The sequence below is a fragment of the Mauremys mutica genome, chromosome 1 (assembly GCF_020497125.1).
Source record: "Mauremys mutica isolate MM-2020 ecotype Southern chromosome 1, ASM2049712v1, whole genome shotgun sequence".
In the NCBI taxonomy this organism is placed as follows: Eukaryota; Metazoa; Chordata; order Testudines; family Geoemydidae; genus Mauremys; species Mauremys mutica.
The window spans coordinates 344,113,971-344,132,433 of record NC_059072.1 but is presented as its reverse complement, the minus strand read 5'-3'; the positions used below and the strand labels follow the sequence as shown (position 1 = coordinate 344,132,433).

The 18,463-nt window shown below is 41.8% G+C and overlaps 1 protein-coding gene across 11 annotated transcripts in view; it reads right to left on the bottom strand.

The window, feature by feature from the left end:
• Nucleotides 1-18,463, bottom strand: part of DLG2 (discs large MAGUK scaffold protein 2) — a 1,465,131-nt gene that overhangs the window by 375,417 nt on the left and 1,071,251 nt on the right. For all 11 annotated transcript variants that reach the window (XM_045020521.1, XM_045020529.1, XM_045020530.1 and 8 more), the window contains 3 exons: nucleotides 16,049-16,185; nucleotides 3,207-3,351; nucleotides 442-583 (listed from right to left, as the gene is read on the bottom strand). In XM_045020521.1, coding sequence (XP_044876456.1) covers nucleotides 442-583; nucleotides 3,207-3,351; nucleotides 16,049-16,185 — 424 coding nt within the window. The remainder of the gene's footprint in view (nucleotides 1-441; nucleotides 584-3,206; nucleotides 3,352-16,048; nucleotides 16,186-18,463) is intronic.

Here is an 18,463-nt window from a genome sequence, read left to right as displayed (position 1 = left end):
GATTAAGCTAATTAGTTCTTGTCTTGCCTTCAATGAACATGGAGAATAATCAGTCACCATCCTCTTTATAACAGCCTCTAAATAATTACAAATCGATTGTTTAGTAATTTGTTCCAGTATCTTTCCAGGTATCAAAGTTAGGCTGATTGGTCTATAGTTCCCCTTTTTAAAGATAGATACTATATTTTCCCTTCTTCAGTCCTCTGGGACTTCACCCGTCCTCCATGAGTTCCCAAACATGATCGCTAATGGTTCCAAGATTGCTTTGGCTAATTCCTTAAGTATCCCAGGATGAATTTCAACAGGCCCTGCTGACTTGAATACATCTAACTTATCTAAATATTGTTGAACCCATTCTTTATTTTAGCTCGTGTTCCTTCCCCCTTGTTAATATGCATTGCAGTCATTACCAAAGGCAATCTATAAAGAAAGATATCTGACCTGGTATAGTCGTCCTCTACAAGCATGTGCTTTGGAATCGGTGAGTATCTTCCTGGTGAGATAGGAGCCAAAGACGCCTTGTACTCTAAAGTGCCATTGTTGCCAGAAGTGAGTATATGATTTTCCATTGGTGGAGAATAAGCTGATGGTTAAAATAAGTAATTGTAGTTAGTGACATTCACATTTGGTTTGGTTGTGATGGTATTGTTTTCATTTAAGCACCAATAATGTGTTTGGTGCTGTATAAGACAAAAAACACAGACAGTTCCTGCCTGAAAGAGTGTAAAATCTAAACAGGGCAGAGAAGGAATGAATGGCTAGCATTTTCTTTACTCACTCACTTTGTGTGGAGATTAAGGAACGAGAGGATCTTTAGGAGGGATCTGGATGAGAAGGGGATGGCTTGGGAGACAGAAAGCAGGAAGGCATTTCATGAATAAGTTCATGAATTCAAAAAGGAATGGAGATAGTTGTAGGAGATAAGTAGCTGAAAGGGGCATTTGAAGGCAAAGCATAGATTATAATTGAGGCAGGGATTATTCCAAGGATCATAGAAGAGTTGGGATCCCATTAAACTGAATTTTCAGTGCCAATTTAGATTGCATCATAATTTAGATTCCAGGAAAGGTTGTTAAGAAGAATGAAAGCTGATATAGATAGGATATATGCTAATGATTAACAAAGACAGTACTATGCTGTTTGATTGTATTTTGCTTTGGGTCTCAAAGTAATGGTGATGGCTGGAAATATGTAATAATGGCTGTGACCAAACCTCTAATCCATGTAATCAGAGGAAAGGAAATACTGAGGAGGAAAACAAAGACATGCTTTTGCACTGACTTATGATTAATTTCCTTTTGAAACGGAGGTGTTTAAACTTTCTAGTCATAGTTTCAATCCATTCTTTAGATGGTGAAATATTAAATATTTTAAGACTAAATGCTTTTATAGGGAAAGGTTATTTCTTGCTAAGAGACAAACAAACTTGTATGCACCCACCAATTACTGAAAGTCTTTTCAAGCTTTTTCCCCCTCTGGAATTTCTGATCACTAATAATAATATCTAGTTCTTAGATAGCACTTTTCATCAATAGCTCTCAAAGCATTTTTACAAAGGAGGTCGGTATCATTATCCCCATTTTACAGATGGGGAAACTGAGGTACAGAGCAGTGATGTGACATCCCCAAGGTAACCCAGCAGGTCAGTAGCACAGCTGGGAATGAAAACCAGGTCTCCTGAGGCCTACTCCAGTACTCTATCCATTAGGAAACACTGCCTCCCTAATCTTGCTCAACATCATGTGCTGCTTCACTATTTTTGAAATATTATTTTGGAAGACCAGATAATTCAAGGAATTAGAAAGGTGCTAGTGAATCTTTTTTAGTCACCGGTAAGAAATCAGCCCAAATTAGTAGTTAACAAATACCATCACCAACTGTTGGTTGATTAGTAGCATCTGCTAAATAAACAGGTGGTCTAGGTCCAGTTCAGTGTAATATATAGATGTGCATGTTACAAAACCACCAATGCAGTTATCATCCTTTTACAGGCCTTGTGAATAGGAAGGACCATGGTCCTGCCAGATCAGAATTGAGGAATAATGATGCAGAAGTGCAGATGTGCCTAATCTTTGACTTTTACTGGGAACCTTTGTCTTTCCACCCCTTTGCTGGCTTTATGGCCTCTGGTGACAACTGACTTTTTGGCAGCTTGCCAGCGTGAGCTGGGGTCAGTTGCTGAGACTCCCTATTCACCTTATTTTGCAAGCCAATCAGATTGCCTCCCGGCTCATCTCTCTCCTCCAATGAGAGACTCAGAGCAGGGAGCATTTACTGACTGATTGGCAAAAGCAGGGAATCAGCAGCAGGCCAGAAAGATGCACCACAGTGGCATGGATCAGTCCTGCCTGCTGGGAGAAGGGAAGCTGAGCAGAGGAGCCTGGAGCCTCAGTGACAAGGTGCCATCCCAAAGAATGGGGTCCTGGGGAGGGAGAACTACATGCACATTAGGAAGGGATGCACGGAGTGCAAGGGGAAGCACGGCTGCACTGATGGGTGGAGAAGCGTAGGATGGATAGAAATAAGGGAGTGGATGGATGGGGAGCAGGGGGGCATTAGTATGCTGATGTGTGGGGATGTAACTGATAGATTTGGAGGGCAATTATGTAGCAGGACAATCATTTTATGCTGTATGCAAATACTGTATAAATTACAAGTCCATTGAATGCAAATAGTCCTGGCTTTGAGCAGGGGATTGGACTAGATGATCTCCTGAGGTCTCTTCCAGCCCTAATAGTCTATGATTCTATGAAATGTCATGTCCATTTTCCTCAGGCTCTTTGTTTGGTGAGTCCATGTAGACAGGTCTTCTGCTGCTTGTGTTGCACCTTTCCTGTGGACTGAGTGCTCCTCTCTCCACATCTGTTAATCCAGGACCTCTCAAAATATTACATTGATGTAAAAATATTTTCCGATTAATTGTTACAAAAGATACAGTGTACCTGCTTAAAGTTCAACAATAGGATTCTGGAATAAGTTTGGTGGTGCAGTTATCTTGTTAATTCTGGACTTGTGCTGCAAAAAGTGTTATTTCAAATATAATATATCATGACAGTATCATATCTAACTAACAGTTCCATTTTTCAGCCTTCCAAGCCCTTGGAAAAGCTTTGCTGATGAACTGATATTTGTCTAGATTTGAAAAGTCAAAATAATCACTTAAAGCATGATATCACATATGAAATAATATGCAATAAGGCACTTACAGTGAGTAATATCTGGTGGGCCATAAGGGTCAGTCATGTAAATAGTAGTGGGCTTTCCAACTTTTAGATAAACTACATCCGATGTGTTCTTCAATATTGCTACTGCCTCTTCATGAGTTACTTCTTCTAAACTGTAATTATTTACCTTAAAGGAGAAATTAGACAGATGAGTAAGGCTGGATAGATATATCCATATTATCTGTACAATTATCAGTGATGGATTAAGAATTGTAGACAAAAGGTGCAAATTATAGAATTATCGTAACATTATCATACAATAAAGAAGAAAAATCAGATTAAGGCATTTTCTTGGCCCACCTACCTCCTAGGTCTTATTTAGCAGTATTGGCAATCCCCAAGATGTAGTACCATGGCCCAGTGTAAAGTGCTAGATATGCCATTGTGTCTGCTCCAGTGTGACACTATTACCAGGGTCATCATTAGCAGAAACATAACAAGAAACTGAAAAACTTAATCGTGAATTGTGCACCACAGGATGCAGGGGATAGGTATACATCAGAGCAGCCATTTGTGATATTGATGATCAGCATCTGGTTATTGGCAGTAAAAGCCCAATCCACATTCTTATTAACTACTTGGACACTTGATGATGTTGCACCCATGCACTAGTTCCTAATGGGACCTCATAAGTGAGTGACATCCTAAAATCTCTTTGCCCATTAACTTAAATGGATAGTTGGAAAGTTAAACAGGGGAGGAAGGGAGACAAAAATAAGAGACTACTTTGGAGAGGTGAGGCGTGAACAGCGGCAGCTGTGGAATTGGGAAGGGAGGGTTTGAAGGTGAAAAATGTGACCGTTTTCTGGAGCTGTAGGTAGAAAGACACTGAAATAGTGAGAGGATAGGTGATTATAGACACAAGGTGTGGGCTTGATAAAGAGAAATATATCAGGGCATATATCAGTGCACCAGGGCATAGCAAAGAATAGTATAGACAAGGTGGGGAAGGGAATTGTGTCAATAGGAGCTGCTAATCTAGATTACTCCTCCAGAAAAACTTTATGCAAGAGAAAAGGTCTTGTATATTTAGAGGCACGAGCACTCTACTGCATAAAGGTACTTCCTATGTATATTCATGTGCAAGGGAAATGAATTCATTAGGAAAGGGAACCAAGATATATTATTAATAATGAAGCATGTTTATTACAGTAGTGCCTAGAGACCGACCAAGGATGGGGCCTCATTGTGCTAGGCATATACACAATGCAGACTAGTAGACAGTCCCTGTTCTGAAGAGTTTACAATCTACACTGACAAGAGTGCCACAGGCTAATGGGAAAGGGGAAAGGACAGGGATATAGATTCATATTGATCTAGATTTCTGGTATGCAAATGACTGGTATGCAGAAGTGACTGCTATTAAATTTCTCTTGCTTATTTATATACTTTTAAAAAGGGATTAAAACCTTGGAAAATCAACTTTTGACTAATCTATGTAAGCACCGTTCCTGGCACAGCTAGCCTCTTGTTTCCCTTTCCCTACATCCTCTGTTACATACCTTTGTGTTTTGTCTTAATTCAGATAATGCATTTTTTGGGGGCAGATCCTAAAACCATCATGAAATTGATTAGAAAGATTCCTTAAAGTGGGATGTGTTTTCATTTGCAGATATGCATGATGAGACAAGTGCCATGTTTGTATTAACTGAAGTTTGTAACATTGGGACTCAGAGAAATCATAAAGAAAGTAAATACATCAGTCAAGACAAGTGAGATAAAGCTACAAATGAGAGTTTCACAAAGCAAACTTGTTGGGGGAAGCAAAACACGAAGAAATGGTCAGAACTATGAAGGACATGCAGATTGCCACTTGCAAAAAGTAATCGGTCACAAATATTTGCAATATTTTGTTTATGCTCATAACAAATACGTGGAAAATATACATTTTGTCTTCTCTAATATAGGACTCTTCAGAAGGGATGCTTGGAACACTGATTAATAGTGTTTGAAGAATGAAGACAAGGTTAAACAAGACTGAAATCAGCCAACATCCCATCCCATCCATTAGGACAAAAGCTATGTCTACACTACGAACTAGGGGTGTGATTCTCAGATCACATACCTACACTCGTACCAGCTCAATGAGAGCTAGCCCACGTATAAATAGCAGAGTAGCCGCAGTAAGACAGGCTGTAAGTACATACCGACGAGGTTCAGGTGGGTACATACTGTTTATACTAGCTCTAATCAAACTAGCACAAATACATGGATGTGAGCTGGAACTCACACGCCTACCTCATAGTGTAGACAGAGCCAAAGTCTCCTAGCAGCACACCCTGTCCCTAACAGGCATCTATACAAAATGTACTACACAGAAAATTGGAAAACAGTCCTTTTAAGGTGCTTAAAATTTGTTCAGCTCTATCCATTATGTGTTTGGCACAGCGCGTAAGAAGTTTTTCATTCAATATGTAGACTAATAGCCTCTTTCAGATTTGAGAAAAGCTTTCGTTGTCCATTGCAGAATCATGAAATCCAAAGAGATGTGTGGCCTCTTGCTATGCCTACCAGGTAAGATCAGTGATCAAACTAAAAAGGACTCCATTTCAATCCCAGTAGTCTTTTCTTGCATTAAACTGCTCTGGCCTTGTCTGAGACAAAGGTTTATCATTATATCAAATATGTACCATTAGTGTGTACTGCACTGGAAACTGTTCCTTGTTTTTTCTGTCAAGTTCTTAGCCACTATCTCAGACCTTTTCCTCCCACAGAAGTGCAGTACTCCCACCATCTAAGATAATTGGACCGGGGGGAAAAGCTTATTGCCCTTCTGCCAACTGGTAGCAGACTTTCAGGGCCTGCTAGGTCAGTTTCTGTCTGGAGCAGACATTGGTGCTGTCAAGTCAGGTATTTTCATAGTGCACCTTATTTCTACAAAATGCAGATAAGTTTTATTTCCTTTCACAGGGATGATAACACATAGCACATAGGCAACTCCTTCTTGCAGAAACTTCAGCTCAGGTATCTGTGCCGTGCTCTAGAGCAAGTTACCTTGTGCTTCTGTCTCTCTCTCCAGGGCCTCACGGTTTATACTCTGTGCTCCTTTTTCTCCCTCAGCACCTTCACTTTTCATCTAGAAAACCCCCAGTCCAACGCTGCTCACAAACACCATATGACTTGGAAAGGTGGGTCTGAGCATCTAGCTTCCTTTTGTGCAGTGGCTTTGTGATACAAAAGATGCTCAGAGGGGTCTAATGACCTACAGCAGTGCTGGGCAAACTACGGCCTGCGAGCTGTTTTAAGCCGGCCTGTGAGCTCCCGGTGGGGAGCCAGGTCAGGGGCCGCACCATGGGCTGGGCCTCACTCCGGCGCTCCACACCCCTCGATCCCAACACGGAGCACCCTCCTGGACCCCAAACCTCTCATCCCCAGCCCCACCCTAGAGCCTGCGCCCCCAGCTGGAACCTGCACGCCTTCCCACACCCCTACCCCAGCCCTGAACCCCCTTCCAAACCTCTCGGTCTCAGCCCAGAGCACCCTCTGACACCCCAAATTCCTCATCCCCAGCCCAGAGCCCGCACCCCCAACCACAGCCTTCATCTCCTCCCACACCCCAACCCTAATTTTGTGAGCATTCATGGCCCGCCATACAATTTCTATTCCCCGATGTGGCCCTTGAGCCAAAAAGTTTGCCCACCCCTGACCTAGAGAAACTGCACCAAGAGAGCAGTCAAGAGAGTTGTGTGAGTTAAAGAACCCAACTTTGTCTCGTTCTAATGGCCTAGACAAAGGATAGTACTTCAAACCACACAATGCCACTGATGACTCTTGGGGTGCAGTTACTCCAGGATCTCTCTGGCTCCCTCTATAGTGAATTTCACCCATCCTGGGTGCTTGTACATCAGTGACCCTTAGCATGCAAATCATTAGCACCCTTCACTATAATAGGGAAACAAAAGACTCTCCCCTCCCAAACACTCCTGTTATTAGTTTAGAAACTCGGCATAGGAACATGCTGTACCATTTCATAATAGTCCCTAGAAGGCTCTAAATATTAAGATGTCTGTTCTCACTCTCGTTAACGCTGATGAGAATTTTCTGGGTGCATGGAGGGTCCAAATAACTTTTCTATTTTTGCTCCATATAAGAAAGTGACCACTAATAATGAAACTTAAATAGACCTTTCTCCACACAAGCATGAAAACATGCATTTATTAAAAGCAGCAAAGAGTCCTGTGGCACCTTATAGACTAACAGACGTATTGGAGCATGAGCTTTCGTGAGTGAATACCCACTTCGTCAGATGCATGTAGTGGAAATTTCCAGAGGCAGGTATATATATGCAAGCAAGAGTCAGGCTAGAGATAACGAGGTTAGTTCAATCAAGAGGATTAGCCCTCTTCTAGCAGTTGAGGTGTGAACACCAAGGGAGGAGAAACTGCTTTTGTAGTTGGCTAAGCAGTTTCTCTTTGAAGTCTGGTCCTGAAGTTTTTTTGCTGCAGGATGGCTACCTTTAAATCTGCTATTGTGTGTCCAGGGAGATTGATGTGTTCTCCTACAGAAGCAGCAAAGAATCCTGTGGCACCTTATAGACTAACAGACGTTTTGCAGCATGAGCTTTCGTGGGTGAATACCCACTTCTTCAGATGCAAGAAGTGCACTTCTTGCATCTGAAGAAGTGGGTATTCACCCACGAAAGCTCATGCTGCAAAACGTCTGTTAGTCTATAAGGTGCCACAGGATTCTTTGCTGCTTCTACAGAACCAGACTAACACGGCTACCCCTCTGATACGTGTTCTCCTACAGGTTTTTGTATATTGCCATTCCTAATATCTGATTTGTGTCCATTTATCCTTTTCCGTAGGGACTGTCCAGTTTGGCCGATGTACACAGCAGAGGGCATTGCTGGCATATGATGGCGTAAATTACATTGGTGGACGTGCAGGTGAATGAACCGGTGATGGTGTGGCTGATTTATTTGCATTTATTAAAATATCATTTTCTCTGACTCCTTAAACACTATTCAAAGATGTGCACAGCATGCCAGCTTTGAGAAAGAGAATCATCTAGATACCTTCCTATGAACCATTCCACCTACCATTTTCACAGAAAAAGGATGTCATACAGGAGTTACAGATTGTTAAGAAAGATTATGCTTTGGTTCTTTCTGATTAGATTGTTAGATTAATAAGGAGGGATGCCTCCCTTTCTCCCCACCCCACCCACTCTCCAAAGGAAAAGGATCTTGCCTCTGTTTCTTAACCAAAAGAACAATGCACCTTATTTTGACACCATTTCAATTACCACCAAGGTCACTTAACTACGTCTACACTGTGCACCTTACAACGGCGTGGCTGTGCTGCTGCAGCAGGACCATTGTTACCCGGTGCGCTGTGTGGCTGCTCTTTATCACTGGGATAACCACCTCCAATGAAAGACAGTAGCTTTGTGGAAGTGCCAGTGTAGACAAAGCCTTAAGCTGCCTGCACTTCAATGGTTGTGGCAGAGCCAATGTATGGTAGGGTAGAGGAAAATGAGATTTGAGACATATCAGTCAGAGGTAAGGGAGACTGTGAGGGAAACAGGAACAAAATAAGAAAGTGAGGAGTGTACCGTATGGTCTATGAAGTATTAAAACATCTGTGCAGAAAGGTTGACATCAGAGCTGTGTGGTTATTGTGCCATCTAAGTGAGGACCTTCATGCGCTCTAGAAAGCCAGATGAAGTGAGACAGCAAATGAGTGAGGAGGAAATTGGATGAATACTAATATAAAGGAGGTTATCTTTAACTCCCATTAAAATTAGCAGCAAAGAAGCGTGTTTCTGTGGGAACTTGCAGAGGGAGAGAGAGAGAATACCCATATATCAGCAGCTTCCAGTGATAAAAGATGGCATCACTAGGTGTAGGAATCTGCCGCCTGGGCATAGAAAGACTGCCACAGTGTCATAAATAAACAGATCAGGGTTAAGGTCTCTTTTCCCTGGAAAGGGTTAACAAGCTCAGTAATCTGAGAAACACCTGACCAGAGGACCAATCAAGGGACAGGATAATTTAAAATCTCTGTGGAGGGAAGCCTTTGTCTGTGTTCCTTGTTGGCTCTGAGTTCTCTTTTTGGATCTAAGAGAGGCCAGACATGTCTCCAAGTTCTCCTGGAGTAGTTCCTACTATTCAATAGTGAGTATTAATTAGAAAGGCGGATTAGTCTTATAATTTGATTTCTACATTTGCAATTGTGTTTGCTGAAGGAAATTCTTTATTCCTGTTTGCTGTTACTTTGCTTTTACTGAGAAAGAAAGGAGGGGGGAATGCTCTCCAGGTTTACAGGTTAGACTCTGTGTATTGTTCCATATTGGTATTACAGAGACAAGTTACTTTCTTTTTATTCTTTAATAAATCTTTTCTGTAAAGGACTTGGTTGATCTTTCCTTGGGTGGATTCTCAGGGAAAGGGGAGGAGGGAAGCATCCCTCTGTAGTTGGATCCCGGTATCTCTCCTAGGAAAAGGAAGGGGGGAGGAAGCAGGGGGAATGGTTTATTTCTCCTAGGTGTAAGGACTCCATGGATTTGGGGTTCTTGGGATCCCCAAGGATTTCAGGGAAGGACTGTGTCCCAGTACACGTACATTATTGGGTGGTGGCAGCTTTTACCAGATCTAAACTAGGATTTTAGTTTAGGAAAGTCCATGCAGGTCCCCATATTGGAACCCAACAGCTCCAAGTGGGGGTGAGACCTATGACACACAGGAACTGAAGTTCCTAAGTGTGATAGGGAAAACGTGCACTGACAATACTGGGCGCCCTACATAGCCACAAAGCGCCAGCTAGATTTCATTCAGGATAATGAGATGGAGGGACTCAAACAGCAGCTGAACTCACAAATCTAACCCCCCTGGAGCTGGTTGTTCCTGATATTACCCTAAAGCTCTAGGGAACTCACACCTGGGCTACAACAGCGATGACCACAGGGGCTTAGGACTCTGTTTCCCAGACTGAGTAGAACCCAGGGCAGAGATAGAACAAGCTGGAAGCTACTTCCAATAACCAATCATAAGCCTGATCTCAGAGACAAAAGAGTTTCCTTTGATGTTTGGTTTTGGCTGTTGTTATGGAGGCATGAGTAGAGACAGAGAGAGAAGCATCACAGCATGAGAGGTTCACATTAAACTTCCCATTGCTAACTAAAGGGAAACTTAACACTGCGTTGGTGGTTACGAGGTCACTGAACGGTGTCAGCCCAGCAGAGACCGACATTATAGAGTTTTGAGCTGCTCCGTTCTGCTTCCTAAGCACAGCACTGCAAGCACTGCTTTGCCACTGTAAACAGGGGAAGAACTAAAATAAGATTAACTAAATTGGTAAGAAATAGGGTGACAATAGCAGACCATAACATTAAAATGACAATTGGATGGTAAGGATGAGACAATTGTTCATAGTTTGATAATGTGGTATGTGTGAAATGTTGGCACACAGTCAAGAAGGGAGAGTTAGCAGTTTTCAGTGGTATGTTGGCAGGCGGGCAAACATAATCTAGGGTCAAGTAAAGATCACTTCAACGCTGCACGGAGAGGTCAGTCAGTAGGGTTGCCAACTTGGTAATATTTAAAAACCAGACACTCCCAACAGGAGTGCCGGAACCTCCCCTGCCCCGCCTCTCACCCCCCACCCTTGCCCTGCCTGTTCTCCCTCAAAGTCCTGCCCCTTCCTCCTTAGGCCCTGCCCTGCCTCTTTCCCCCGAGGCCCCACCTCCGTCCACTGCTCTTCCCCCCCTTCCTCCAAGCATGCTTTTCCCCACTCACCCACCCTCCTTGCCTGGGTCAGGAGGAAATTGCCTGTGGAGCCAGGGCTGCGAGCTGCAGCCACCTGACACAGGTAAGAAGCAGTCCTGGCTAAGCAGGAGCATGTGCGGGTGATGACTCGGTGCCTCCCTGCTTCCCACCCCGCAGTAACTGGACATTGGGTGTCGGGTCCCCTTTTTTTTTTTAACAGACTTTCCGGTCAAAAACCAGGCACCTGGCCACCCTATCAATCAGGCATGCTTAGTCCAAAACTAGCTGAGGGTCACCAGACCATAACAGTAAACTGACCATAATACTAAGACTTGTTATGTAACAGCTTTGATAGCGAAATTTAGCAGTTGTGATTGGACTATAAGAACAGGTCAATCATGAAGGATCTAAATTTGATTGGCGGAAAAGGAAGGCTTGAAAGAACAGCCAATCAAAAGAGCTCAAAAACTGCATGAAAGACAGAGTCAGTAGGCAAAATTTAGAAAGTTAGGAGCAGAAGAAGAAGAATGAGAAGTCAGAAGAAATCAGAAGAAGCAACCACAGGGTGACAGCAGAAACGGACAGTGACAGAACAGACGGAGAGAAGAATATGGAGAGTTAGCATGTTAGCTATAGAGTAAAATATAGATATAAATAGGATTAATGAATATGTGTCTGCATGTTTGGGTTAATAAAAATGTGTCTGCGTTGTGAATGTTACATTGTTTTATAAATTTTAAGACTGCTGTCAGCAACTGCAGCAACTGACCACCACAAGCAGAACACAGCCATTTAATATTGGGCTAATTACATGTTTATAGTTCAGGTATTTTTAGCCTGTATCCAAGGATTATGCTAAGGGCTTTGCTTATGTTTTTTATGTATGTTTATGCTGTATAGGGATGATTGCTTTTACACTAAATACAGAAAATACTTTGTTTTGGAAGAATATGCCCTGGGTGTCAATCATTATATTGGAAGGCTATATCCGTGTCCTCCCAAGGGTAGCAAGTCTCAGCTGTACTGGGCAGTTGTTCCTAGAAGTATTCCTACCAAACCCCAGCAATTTCTGTAGGGTGGACCCCTTTCACCTTGCAAAAACAGGTAAATGGGTCAGCTGTAGGGAACTTCTGGTAAACCAGGAAGGGACAATATGTGAGCTATTCTGGGGGGTACTTTGGGTCTGTTTTGGGGGTAACAAGACAAGCAACCCAGGCGACTGAGGAGCAATTCCAGGTCACGCTACCAAAAGCCAGCCTAATTTTCCATTGGACTCCAGATTAGAGAGCCTCAGGAAGACTCTATTTTGCTTGTGAGTTTTATGCTGGCCAGTGATTTACAGCACTGCATCACCCACTAATGAACTTCTTCTCAACTCACATTCTGCCTAGGCAGGTGCTGGGAGGGAACTGAATGGTTTGGGCCCATTGTAAATGTTAGGAGGTAAAGGGCTTAAGGTATTGCTGCTATTTTATTATTCTAGTCACTATTTTTTCCTTATTCCTTTTCCTCTGTTCCCTATACTTAAAGTTCTGCCTGTTGTTGTATTGTTATTTTGGGGATTGTGATAATTGTTTTATTCCTTGTATATCGGACTACACTTCTAGTGTATTATTTGGTAGTAAACATTTTCCCGAAGGACAGCACACATTGTATTCCATGCAGTAGGAGGAGTCCCCCTTGGGTGGCGGTATCATGTGCCAAGATAAAGAACCCAGGACCCATACCCCTGGGGTGATAGGGCAGAAGTTTCTCCAAGCAGCAGGCAACAGGGAGAAGGTTTAAACTACCCATTAGGGCTCAGGTTACACAAAGAAACCAGAACGGCTGAAAATGTATTATGAAAGAAGGAACAATGGAACAAGATAACAGGCTCAAACCACAGATGCAATGACAGAAGATGAAATAAAATGGTAAAAAGGGAAGGGAATAAAGGAAGCCTACAAGCCTAATCAAAGAAGACAATAGTGATCGGAGACATAAATACTTAGATAAAGTTGCACAGGGGATATGTAGGAAGAAATTCCACTTTACATTTAACAACCATTGCAACAGTCCTTCTGCACAACCTCATTCTTTCAAATGTAATCATGGGGGCTGTTTAATTTGGAAAATTTCGGGTTCATCTTGAAAAATGTGAGGCACTCAGCACTAGCTATAGAAAAAGTTTTTGTCCCTCCTAGAAAATCACCCTAGAAAATTACCATCAGGAAAGTCAGAAAAGAGTAAGTGGATGCAAAATAAGAGTCCCAGAGGAATATACTTGTTTTATTTCTCTTTCCCTTTTTAAGGGAAATTGTTCTTTTTCATCTATTGACTTAGGTTTATTGAGACTTGATAGGGTTGTACTTATGAAGACACAGGGGGATGATTCTGATCCTAGTGGTTACATCTGTCTTTGTGTGAATACTTTTCAGGTTATTTTCTCCAGGAAGTGGAATTTGTTGAAGTGAAATCTTGAGCATTTTCCTTGAACATCTGTGAACTGTTGGATTTAAATTGGCCTATTGCAACCGATGAATGTGCATATCCTTTTTAAAGCTCAACATGATTTAAAGAGCTCTACAAAGAGAAAGATGGGTTTTTTTGTGCAGAAGTCTTAAAATTAGTTTTAAGTAAGTAAGTTTGTTTGGGTTAATTGCCTCTGTAGTATCCCATTAACTGTTTAGTTAATTGGACTACAGCTGGTGCTCACTGCGTGTAGAGAGGAGTGTTTGGTTGTGTTTAAATGGCATTTCATTCTCTTTTATTCCCTTTCACTTTAGTTTGCTTAGTTTATCAGTGGCTATGAGCCTAAGGGCTTGGCTACACTTACAAATTTGCAGCGCTGCAGCAGGGTGTGAAAACACACCCTCTGCAGCGCTGCAAATTGCGGCGCTACAAAGCGCCAGTGTAGTCAAAGCCCCAGCGCTGGGAGCCGCGCTCCCAGCGCTGTCCGTTATTCCCCACAGGGAGGTGGAGTACGGACAGCGCTGGGAGAGTTTTCTCCCAGCGCTGGCGCTTTGATTACACTTAGCGCTTCAAAGCGCTGCCGCGGCAGCGCTGCTGCGGCAGCGCTTTGAAATGCAAGTGTAGCCAAAGCCTAAGGGACTAGGGTTTGAAACAGAGGGGAGCTTGGCTGTTTGCAAGTACTTCAAGAGTTGGTGCTTTAGGTGAGGTGTACATTACAGGCCTATATCAGTATAACGACGAAAAATCCACACCCCTGAGCGACGTAGTTATACCAACCTTACCCCCCATGTAGACAGCGCTATGTCAATGGGAGAGCTTTTCCTGTCAACATAGCTATTGCCTCTTGGGAGGTGGATTAACTATGGCAATGGAAGAAGCTCTCACATTGGCATAACTGCTTCTTACTTAAGCACCACAGCGGTGCAGCTGTGCTGATGCAGCATTTTAAGTGTAAACCTGCCCTCAGAGATGAACAGGAAAATAAAGAAATTGAACTGAGAGACATGAGGCCATATATGCACATATAATGCAACACTTAAAAATGGATGGCATAATCTGATTCTAGCACAAACTCCATATTGGTTTTAATAGGGATTATTTTTAAATGACAACTTGAGATAGTCCTTACAAGTGAAAATCTTAAACTAGGAATAGGAAGGATGTATGGGGATGGTGCATCTTAGTATGGGTGGTCTGGATAATGAGAAAGGCAAAAGTAAAAAACATAGTGAGTAAACACTACATTGTTACGCTGGTGGTTAAGCAGGGTGGTTAAGCACTGGAATAAATTGCCTAGAGAGGTTGTAGAATCTCCATCACTGGAGATTTTTATTAGCAGGTTAGACCAGGGGTCGGCAACCTTTCAGAAGTGATGTGCTGAGTCTTCATTTATTCACTCTAATTTAAGGTTTCGCGTGCCAGTAATACATTTTAACATTTTTAGAAGGTCTCTTTCTATAAGTCTATAATATATAACTAAAGTATTGTTGTATGTAAAGTAAATAAGGTTTTCAAAATTTTTAAGAAGCTTCATTTTAAAATTAAATTAAAATGCAGAGCCCCCCGGACCGATGGCCAGGACCCGGGCAGTGTGAGTGCCACTGAAAATCAGCTCGTGTGCCACCTTCAGCACGCATGCCATACCCCTGGGTTAGACAAACACCTGTCAGGGATGGTTTAGATAATACTTGGTCCTGGCATGAGTGCAGGGGACTGGACTAGATGACCTCTCGAGGTCCCTTCCTGTTCTATGATTCTATGAAACAGGACTTTGTGTATATTCTTAGTAAGTAAACAGGATTGCATCACAGAAATACCTGACTTGTACAATCAATTACTCCTCCTAATGCAAACAACCCATCATGGCCCCCCAAATATTGACTAACCGCTCAGGCTGAGGGGCAACAAAATATTGGGTATGGTCCACACTTTTATCCTTCCTGGTTGTAGGAGGCGGCTCTTTTGTTAAGTTAGAACACAAAACTAAAAATTAAACCTCAACCTAAGTATTCTCCCCAAGCTTGGAGTTCTTAGGGTTTCCCCTGAAGGATACCTTGGTCTTAGCTCTTAAGCCTGGTCTAGATATAGATTTTGTACCAGTATAACTATTTTGGTGAGGGGTGTGCTTTTTACTGAAATATTTACGTTAGTAGACCCTCTAATGTTGATGAGGTTGTAGCTATATAAAAATATCTGATTCCACTGACAGTGAGGTGGACTGGATGATCTACCAGCTCTTTTCCTTTGTTAACTTCTGTCATTTTAAAAAGTAGGACTGGCCCCAGGGCAATGAAGGGATTTTTCACTTTAACCTTAAACCTTGTTCTAAACTTCTCCAGAACATCTGACCTGGCATTAGCAAGTAACCAAACATAGGGAGTAAAACATTTACTATAACAGCAGTGGATTCATAATCTTTTAACTCTCAGCAAAGTATACAAAACTAATGAGACTCTTTGGCTCATCTTCATAAAGACGAGTTGGGTTTTCCAATACAACTTCAGCCTCAAGCATAGACAGTCACAGAAAAATATAAAAAATTAACAGTATTACTTGCAGTTAATCATTCAACCAGATTTAACCACTACCACACCTCCACTGCAAAAATCCCCATTTGAAACATATGTCTACCACTTCAAATATAGTTCCAGTTTGTTATTCTCACCATAAGAAGTCTGTCTCCAACTTGCAACCTTCCATCTTTTTGTGCTGCTCCTCCATCAATAATCTTAGTAACATAAATGCTGTTGTCTCCAGCAATGTGTTGGTTTCCCACCCCTCCTGCAATACTGAAGCCCAGACCTGGAAAAGAAAGGGGAGGAATACTCATTAGCAATACCAAACATATTATTAAAGAATGCAAGGGCAATATGGATTTTCCCCATTGGAAAGTTATTATAATATTTACTAATAGCAAATAGTATACAAGGAAACTTGTGGGGTACATGCATCTTTACATTGATCTGCCAATATTTCCATGGAGATCAGTCACAGATGTGGGTTAAGAACATACTGCCATATTGAATCAAGACCAGTAGCATGGACCAGCATTCACATTGCACTCCCCATCAGTATCTGTCCTGACCTGGAGAAGCTAATGAACCAACCACCAGATCAAATCTGGTGATGAATCCTGGCCACATGCCTCCCGTGGCATGTTGTCGTGCATATGCTAAGAAGATGACCAGTGGTCCATCTAAACCAGTATCTTGTCTCTGACCGTGGCCAGTGCCAGCAAGTGCAACAAACCCTATGCTAGGCATGGGATAAACTGCCATCAGGGAAAGTCTTTTTCCTGACCATGAGTACAGTTTGGATTATGCTGTGAATCATGGGGTTTTATCTCTTCAAAACTGTTGTGTTTCTTGTTGTGTACACGTACACACACAGAAATAAAACTCTCAATAGTCTTGTTGTCCCTATAAACAGCTTAATGCCAGGGATGGGGAGAGAGAAGGAGAGATCCCTTGTAGAATGTACAAGTTGTTGAATTACCACAGTGAAAAGCACAGAATAGTTGAGGTAGGGACAGATGAAGAATGCAGTCCTTTGGATTTAATTCTGCTTTGCATAATTATTAGCACTCAGCTATTATGGGTTATGGGTGCATGAAAGATTAGACTGATATACTTTGACGTACATGTAACTTCTGTTTAGTAACCTGTAATATTCCTAGATGAAGAATCACACAAAAGATCTCCAAGCTCTGGAGTGATGTCAGTAGTGTATCATAATATGATTAGGAAATGATAATGCAAACTGCAGAAAAATACATAGAACAGGAAGGGAAAATAGACAGACTTCAGAATCCACAGGCTTGACCCTTTACCTATATTCTCCCTACTATTACGGCTACACACACACATATCACTGCTCTCATTAGTACTAAAAATTTATCTCCCATTTTGCGAAAGTACATGGCAATATCTGTCTGTGGTGTCTTATTGTCATAAAAATCTATTATAGGCTCCCCAAACAATTCATAACAATTGTTTGCTTTTTCTTAGAGTCATCTCTCTAATGAGAACTCCCAGCTGAACAAGTGAGCCGTTACTGACACTTGCTCGTAAGGTGAGATTTGGAGACAACCCAAGCGTAAGTATTGCTGCAACAAAGGAAATACATGCTATTATCTCTGATTTTTATATCACTCATTTTATTTTCAAAATGTATTGTATTCATTGGTTATAGAAACAAACATTTTAGTGATGCCTGGAACTTCGTCTGGAGAGATGCAGTAGAAAAAGATTTGCTCCCTGTAACTTGGCAATTTATGATTTTTACCAGCTTTATTGCTTGTGCAATAAAACTCACTGATGTTACAGTTAATACCAAAAGGCTTTGTCATCTACATGACAGCAGAGATGAAGTTTTATAATGAATTAAATCTGTTGACAATGAAATTACGAGTTTCCTCTCATAGTATCTTTAGAGAAACGTGCTGTCAGATAATGGGATAGGCTAATTAATGGAGACTTGCAAAATGATAAATTATAAAGAGAAACCTCTGGAATAATATCTGAAATCCAAAGAACTTTAAATTAATTAATTGACATTTGTTAATAATACATGTAAAATTCATTTAGAATGGTGGGACAATTAAAATAAAGTTTTATCTAATTTCTGAATACTCTTTGTATTTATGTGCTATTGTTAAGACAACAATGAGAACAATTCTGGGAGAAAATATATGATTTGCTTAGTCCTCAATCATTTCTTTATCACCGGGGAGACACAATGAAGGGGACAAAAGGATGTCCTCTTTAAGAAAACTTCAGTGGCAAAAACTCCAGGACTTTGCCGCAGAACAGCTATACTTGGGCTACTGCCTCCTTCGATGACTTATTTATTACACACTGGGTGAAAAAAATCCAACACCTGGTGACAAAAGGATCTGGGACTAAAACCCAGGTCTGCACAGCCAGGGACAGCTGATGTTCCCACAGTGCCATGGGGAGCACTGTGGCAAGAAGGCAAAGGAGGAAGTACCATCCAAGAGACCCAGAATGACAGTACCCTGCAGTCCTTTGATTGGCCAAGCACCCTATTTAACCCTGGAGCAACCACACAGACTTCGGGC